The 8,007-nt window shown below is 41.9% G+C and overlaps 1 protein-coding gene across 1 annotated transcript in view; it reads left to right on the top strand.

Moving 5' to 3' along the window:
- Positions 1–4,007: 4,007 nt before the first annotated feature.
- Nfia (nuclear factor I A) overlaps positions 4,008–8,007 on the top strand; it is a 367,217-nt gene continuing 363,217 nt past the window's right edge. Inside the window, exon 1 of the mRNA XM_090334728.1 lies at positions 4,008–4,236. Coding sequence (XP_090190854.1) covers positions 4,234–4,236 — 3 coding nt within the window. The 5' untranslated portion in view covers positions 4,008–4,233. The remainder of the gene's footprint in view (positions 4,237–8,007) is intronic.

The following is an 8,007-nucleotide window of genomic DNA, read 5'->3' as shown; positions in this document are numbered from 1 at the left end:
TCTGGTGGTTAATTAGAGATAAAGAGTCTTACGGACTTTACATGCCTGAGCTGGCTTTGAAGTGTGATCCTCAGATCTCAGCCTCCTGAGTAGCTAGGATTACACATGTGAGCCACTGATGCCCAGCTCACAAGTGCTATTACTACTTTATTTTCTATTCTATTATTTTATATTCCTAGCCTAATGTATCATTTTAATATTAAACTAAGTATTATTATCACTGACATTGCTTTTATTTTTATTATTTATTTTTTTTATTTTTTTTTTGCCAGTCCTGGGCTTGAGCTCAGGGCCTGAGCACTGTCCTTGGACTTTCTCAAGGCTAGAGCTCTACCACTTGAGCCTCAGTACCACTTCTGGCTTTTCTTCTATGTATGTGGTACCAAGCAATCGAACACCGGTCTTCATGCATGCTAGGCAAGCACTCTACCACTAGGCCAAACTCCCAGCCTACTGGCATTGTTTTTAATGTAATACCAGTAGGTTTACAGATATCAAAGTAGGAATCTGTGGAGTAAAGGGTACCTCATTCACTAATACATCATACTTGACATTCTGTTTTGTGTGGTGGGTGAGTACATGTGTGCTGATATTAGAACTTGAATCAGGGCTTCCCATTTTGTATTTGGCTCTTTTGTTCATGGCTAGTGCTCCACTGCTTGAGCCATGTCTCCATTTCCCTAAATTATTCTTGTTGGTTCAAGCCCCAATTCTCCCCCCACATACAAAAAAAAATCAGTGATGGATCATCCTTATTTCCTCATCTCTCTCCCAGTGTTTGCCAGATTTGGATAGCTGTGGTCGATGTGCTGGGAGAACTATTTAAAGGGAGGGAATATTTATTTTGGTTCATGGTTTCAGAGTTTTCAGTCCATAGTCCTTGACTTTGTTGATTCTAGGCCCATTGTGAGGCAGAACATCATTGGCCTGGGAGCACTTGGCACAGGTCATTTCTCTGATGATATTCAGGAGGGAGGGAATGGGGAAGAGAGGGAGAAGGGGAGGGAGGGGGAGAAAGAAAAAGAACCTCTTGAAACAGTGACAGTTCCCAAGGACATGGCCCACTTCCTCTAGCTAGATTCCACCTCCCAAAGTGTCCAGAACCTATCAGCTAAGACTCAACCCTTATTATGTGATCCTTTGCCAGGGACACAACATCCAAACTATGACACCCACCCTCTATTATGTTCCCCCTCTCTTTCCTATTCATTCCAGGTGTACTATAACTTAGGACTTCATCATTTCTTGTCTCTTTCTAACTGCCTCCCCTACTAGAAGGTTCTTCCTTATTTGCAATTTTTACTCTATATATCTATAGATCAAATACTTTGGATATCTTCTCAAGCTTTCAAGCAAAAGTTCAGATGTCTCACAAGACTCTACATCATCTTGCATTGGCCTCCTTTCTGATCCCATCTCCAGCTACTACAAAGTAAGGCAATGAGAGCTAAGAAGCTAGTAAATATAGCCCCATTCTGTGGCCCATGACTTGAATGAGACTATTGCATTTTCCTGGAGAGGGATATCCTGCTTCTTCCTGTTAATGTGACAAATATAGACTTTGGGCCAACACAAATGTCTTTTCCTTTTTTTAGCTTTCCTGACTCTATTGGGACATCAGGCAAAATCACCCCTTATATACACCAAAAAGGACACATTTGTGCCTCATCTTCCTCCATGAGACTCAAAGCTTCTTAGAGGAAGAGAGAGTGCTTTATGCTCCTCTATTTACAGTACTTAGCACACTCGCTGTGCCTAGAATGTGTTTTATTTTAGCTATTTTATATTGAGTAAACAGAATACCCTAGATAATTTCCATGTTATTTGAATATTTACCATTTTCCAAATGAGGATGTGAAAGCTTAGAAACCTAAATTACACTCCAACAGCTATGCAATGTTGGTGATAACTAGATAGAAATATAAGAGGTCACGTTGGCAAAGGTGTCAACTTAGCATATTAAATCAATGCATAGGAAAGTCACAGTTACCTGTTATTGATGAAGCCTGCCTTGTTTGGTATTGTGGATTATTCAGCACATGGCAATACAACACACAAAGCAATGTAAATATGGGCTGATATTATCTTTGCATTCCAGAGGTTCTTAACACTTGATAAAATATCTCTATAGTCTCCCACTAGGTTAATGTCCTATTTTATAGGTATTATAAAGCCACAGAGCTTGTTATCAGTTGAACTAGGCCTAGAACTTTTGTCACTTAAAAAATCATTATTTTCCACTTAAACTGCTATGTCCCATACCTGTACCTGGCTGAGAGCAGTCTGCCAAGTGGGAAGGGGTGTTCAGTGGAGAAGGCCTGGATTAAATGTCACAAAGTAAGAGCCCATCTGAATCTACGAAAGGTAATGCTCTTGCAGTGCCAAGGACAGCCACAGAAGGATGAAGCCAAAGTTGTGATTTGCAATAAAATATGAGATTTCTACAGTCTCTACAGTACAAGAGCTTGTTATTAATTAAGTAGATCCCTTCATCAAGTAGAGTTAAGAAAATCAGACAACTGACAGGTTGTTTCTTTGTCTTCCTGAATTATTGGGTACTTTTTAATAGAATGAGCTAAGCATACATTTTGCTGTAATTCAATTATTAAGCAAGTGTCCCCAGCTACTTAACTGACACTAAACAAAGTTTTTAAAAGTGACAACAAAACACAATGAAAAGGGCAATAGTTTGATTATGACACTTCCCTTTTCAATATACTCCTTACTTTTATAGCTGAAAATTTCTGCTCTACACTGTTGCCATTTTGATTATTGAAGCAAACATCTTAACCTTTGACATAGAAATATCCAAATGAAACAGTCTTAAAGAGACTGAGCTAATGAATAAGGTGAGTCACGAAAGGACTTCATGTTCCAGTTACTCTCTTCAAACCCCTCCTCCCCTAAAAACTAATAAATCCAACGAACAACACCCCCCCCCCCCTTACAACTTTTCTCTTTGGGGGACAGAAGGGGAGGGCTTGCCTCAGAATCTGCAGACCCCAGGATTTATAAGAATATGGACATTCTAACGATTGTTAGAATGTCCTGGTCTCTTCTGCTTTAATAGAGCAGCTTTATTCTTGAAGGAGGACAACTACCAATCCTACATTCAGTCACGTGCAGTTCCAATCTGGGGTAGAAGCTTGCTTTCATTGCATGGTCCCTATGACATTTTGCTCTCTCTTGATTTAATGCAGCAAGGAGGATCTTTAACTTTTGGTCTACACCAGTGCAAATAAAGGTTAAATTTCTCACAAACCATCCTGAACTAGCTTAATAACTCATGAGAGGTTCTGGGGAAAAGAAAAAGAAAAAAAGAAACAGAGAAAGCAGGTGTGCAGTCTTGATGAAAACCTTCTAAACGCACACAACCGTAGGCAAAGGAACTATACAAGCCCATTTCCACCGTACCCACTCCACAAACAGGGAAACTTCCAGGGAGCAAAAGGCCCCCAAGTCGGGCCTAGTAACACAGGGCTTTTCTTCAGAATGGTGTCCCGGCCGGAGCCTGCGCTGAATGCAGGGACTCCTATTGGCCACGCGCCGTGGGGGAGGTGGAGACTGGCCGGGAGAGCAAAGGGAGGAGGGGAGAAGGGGCCAAGCCTTTCCCTGCCCCCTCCCAGCCCTCTCCTCCCGCAGCCCCCGCCGCCCCCAGCGTGGTTACTATGCAAATTGAAGCGATTGCGGAAATAAACAAGAGGGTAGTGAGAGAAGAGAGGGACTGCCGAAAGGATTGCAACTTCTGCAGACTCCTGCAATCCAAAGCACACAAGGCAAAACCGGAGAGAATCTGAGAACCAGCCAGCCGGGGTTGGATTGCTTTCAAACAGGAGAAAGAGGAAGAGAGAGGGAGAGAGAGGGGGGAGGGAGGAAGGGAAAAGGGAGGGAGGGAGGGAAGGGGAAGGAGAAGAGAGAGAGAGAGAGAGAGAGAGAGAGAGAGAGAGAGAGAGAGAGAGAGAGAGAGAGAGAGAGAGAGAGAGAGAGAGAGAGAGAGGAAATTGCTCACTGCAATTGCAAAAGCCTTCTGATTTGGAGTGAAAAAAAAAAAAAAGAAAATTCTCCAAGAAGCCTGCAATTGGCCAGTAGCTTTAAAAACAAATCTCTTCCGGGTTTTCAAACGGTTCCAAGTTTATGTAGATATTTTTTTAATGCCAAAAAAAGAGAGGCGACTACAAACGAAGCGATTCGTCTGAGATTTTAAAGTTTCTCACGTACTCTTTTTACATTGCAATGGTACGTGGCACATCTTAAACTTTCTATTTTACATTTACACGATATGCATTTTATAAACAATAATGATAGAATGATTATGTTTAATGGCTGCATTTAAGTGATTGCTGGGTAAATGTCTATTGTGATGATTTTCTTTAAAAGATATAGCTTTGTGGCATTTTTTTTTTTTACTGTGTGCATCTGAGACTGAGTTTCCCTTTTTTTTTTTCAGGATTTGAAAAAATTGCTGAGCTTAACAGATTTTTTTTTTCCTCCAAGCGCTTGCTCGGTTCCAGAAAGGGGTGGGGGAATCCTGCTGGTGCTCCGTCTGGCCTTAGCAGTCAACCTACCCCGAAAGAAATGTCTGGACCGAGAGAATAATTGACGATTCGGTCCTCTAATCAATGGGACAACATGGGAGATTGACAAAAGCTCTACCCAATCAGGAGAGAGCTTGAGGTGTACAGTGAATGGCTTGCAATAGCCAGAGGGGGCGGGCAGAGGAGATCTGAAGTTCTCGGCTTCTCTGAAGGGGTTCAAGCTGTCAATGCCACAAGCTCTTCCGGATTTAGCAAGCACAATAGGAAAGAGTTTGCGAGTTTAAGGGAGAGAAAAAAAAAGTTGATTGGGGATTTCCTTGCTTGAATCTTAAGGGGAGGGGAGGAAAAGTTCTAGAGAAATATTCAACTTTGTATTAGCTATTTTTGGTAACTTTGTATTCGTTACTCTGGGGAAAACTGGTAACTTGTGGAAGTTGGGGTTCGACTTTAAACAGTGTGGCTTAAATCTTGCCTGAATTTGGGGGCTGCAGAGAGAACTTTGGGAAATAACATATTTTGCATACTCAGCATTTTAGAGTCACTGATTCTCTTAGAAGCTTTGACATTTCAAGTACTTTGAAGGAATGGGTAAGGCTCTCTTGAACTCTGAAGTCTTAAAAGAGAAAGCTTCACAGGTGGACTGGCAGCTGTTGTGTACATTTGAAAGGAAGGGAGTGGATTTTCTTAGCTTCTCTGTAATTCTGCTGTTTAATTGCTCAGTAGTAAACAGGATAGAGACTGGTCACCTTCACATTTCTTGTTCCCACAACATCCCCTCCTAAGGCCGCAAGCCTGTAAGATTGCTGACTTCCTATTAGCTGTAGTCTGGCTTCTTGTTCAATTCCTTGACCTCAGTTCAGTGGAAAGCAACTGTAGTAGCTTGCCTTGGAGATCATAACTAAGTAGCCTCTGCCTGAAACATATTGATCACCTTTTCTCTGATTAGAAAACCTAATATTGTTGGGAAGTGAATGGAAAATAATCTAGATTTTTTTTACATTCCCATCTAATTATTTCCTAAGGCTTTGGGCCTTCCAGTAAAATCTTGTTTAAACTTTTTATGCTTGAATTTACTGGAGGTGGTCGGTTCAGCGATATGATTTAATTTAGGATTATATACATACAAGAAAAACTTTGCACACAAGTGCTCAGCTGGTCAAAAAAAAACAGAGAAGAAAAATGTTTGGTAAATGGTAGTTAATGAAGTTAGTCTTGGTAAGAACTACAAAGTGAATGGTGGTTGTCACTTATGAATCCCAGTGAGGATTTAATGCTTTGGGCATTAAAATCAAAATCATATTAATAAGATTTGCCAATTAAGTAACCTGCAAAATGAGAGGTATTTGAGGTGTACATATAAGTGAAACCTTATTGACGTAATTTATATATCTAAGAGGATTTCACTAAAGCTGGCAAGGTAACGTTTCTGCAAATAAAACACAGTAAATGCAAGGCTGGGCTCTGTGCCAGGAAGAATATGGATAGCAGAGAGCATGACAGGAGCCTCCTTTTCTCAGAGACAATCCCATTTCAAGGCAGCCTCCTACCAGTTTGCAAAATAAATGATTGGAGCGGTTATTTCCAATAAGGGGTTTATCCTTCCTAACAATGGGTCATTTATACCATGGCAGTAGTGCAGTAAACTATTTTTCGTATTTCACCTGTTTCTCCTCTCTCTCTCTCTCTCTCTCTCTCTCTCTCTCTCTCTCTCTCTCTCTCTCTCTCTCTCTCTCTCTCTCTCTCCCTCCCTCTCCTCTCCTCTCCTCTCCTCTCCTCTCCTCTCTCTCTCTCTCTCTCTCTCTCTCTCTTCCTCTCCCTCCCCCACTCCCTCTCCCTCTATCTGATTCTTTTCTCTCCCCTTCCTATTTTTGTACAGTCTGGTCTGGACAAGAATTTACTTTTGCAACTTGGGAACAGGCGAAAAAGTTGGAAAATAAGTTTTTCTCTTTAGTCTGTCTTTGAGGAACATCTGTTTCTCTCTCTCTCTCTCTCTCTCTCTCTTTCTCTCTCTCTCTCTCTCTCTCTCTCTCTCTCTCTCTCTCTCTCTCTCTCCCCCCCCCCCCTGTGTGTGTTTAAATTTATGTCTGTTGGAGAGAAAGTTACCAGAAGCCTTTTTGTAACTGTAACTCTTCTACTGTATTTTTCTCAGTCGAGTTTCCAAAGACTGTAGCTGGAACTGGGCTTTGTAGTGTTTCCCCCGCCTCCCACCCTCCTCCCGCGAGGGGGAGGGAGCGGGAGCTGGCCGAGATAGGAGAGAAAGCAGGAGCGGATGTGTAGGGCTTTGGTGCTGAACTTGGATCCAGCCCCTGCCTAGAGGGCGCAAACAATCGTCCCATATCCAAAAGTCTTATGAAGGGCGCCAAAAGTTACTTAAGATAATATTGCTAACCGCAGAAAGCTGGAAATCGCGGGCACATCCACTGCTGTAACAAAAGAAGTTTTTAAAGTGGAAATATCAGCATTAAATTACTTTCCCTCATTAAAAAAAAAAAAACAGGGCGATGTGCCAGTCCTTTTCATAAAAAAAAAAAATCCCTTTCCTGAACTGAATCAAAAGTAAGAATCTTCTCTGCTTTGAAAAGATGCAGATGTGAAGTATATCTTTTAATACACCAAAAGAAAGTTTTTAATCTGTCCTGGAAGAGAGCATCCCCAGAGTACACAGTCGGAATAATAACTTCTCACCGTGCCTCAGTTACGTGTTGGGACTGTCAGCCAGAAACTTCTATCGAGGAAACCGGGAGCACTTGAAGTTATAGGTCCCAGCAAAGGTTTTCGTGGTCAGGGGTGATGCCTCTGTAACTCTCCTGGCTTTGCGGATGTTTCCTCCTCCACTGAAATCCACCAGCAAGTAAAGAAAAGCAGTTCTTCAGTTGGGTGGGGGTGGGGGTGTAGAAATGGACGCTCTAATTAAAGGCTGAAGTTATTCCTTCCCTTTACCACTTAATAAAATCTCAGAGGTTTTCAAGTATGTTTAAGATGGAGTGGGGAAGAGGATGGTTTCTTGGACACAGGGGGATTATTTTAGCATTAGAGTAACTAGGAACAAACGCATAATCATTTTAGAAGGATGAACGAGGTTTGATTTTGCTTCTTGGACATTACTTGTCCCTGACTTAAAAAAAACAAGTCAGAATGGAAGTGCCCTGAACAGATCACGTACCCCTCATGTGCCCAGTGGGCATTCCATCAGACATTTCCTCTTTGAGAGTCTCTCCAGCTATGTCACCTCCACCAGGGTGCAGATTCTCCTGTCTGGGTGCCAGGGTCGGGCTCAACATGATACCCTGCTCTTTCCCTTAGGAATTTTGAAAGGCTTTGGCAGACGCAGGAGGCTGCAAACTCACATGAGGAAGAGGAAGAGAAAAAGATCGGACGAAGAAAAAGAGAACTGGAGAAAAAAATAGAAGGCTAAAAAAAAAAAACAAAACTGGAAAAGCAGGCTTACTGGCAACTTGCCAAACCCTAAAAA

Source organism: Megascapheus bottae, chromosome 6 (assembly GCF_031878675.1).
Source record: "Megascapheus bottae isolate mThoBot1 chromosome 6, mThoBot2.hap1, whole genome shotgun sequence".
In the NCBI taxonomy this organism is placed as follows: domain Eukaryota; kingdom Metazoa; phylum Chordata; class Mammalia; order Rodentia; family Geomyidae; genus Megascapheus; species Megascapheus bottae.
The sequence above is the reverse complement of the archived record's forward strand: the minus strand, read 5'-3'. Positions and strand labels throughout refer to the sequence as shown.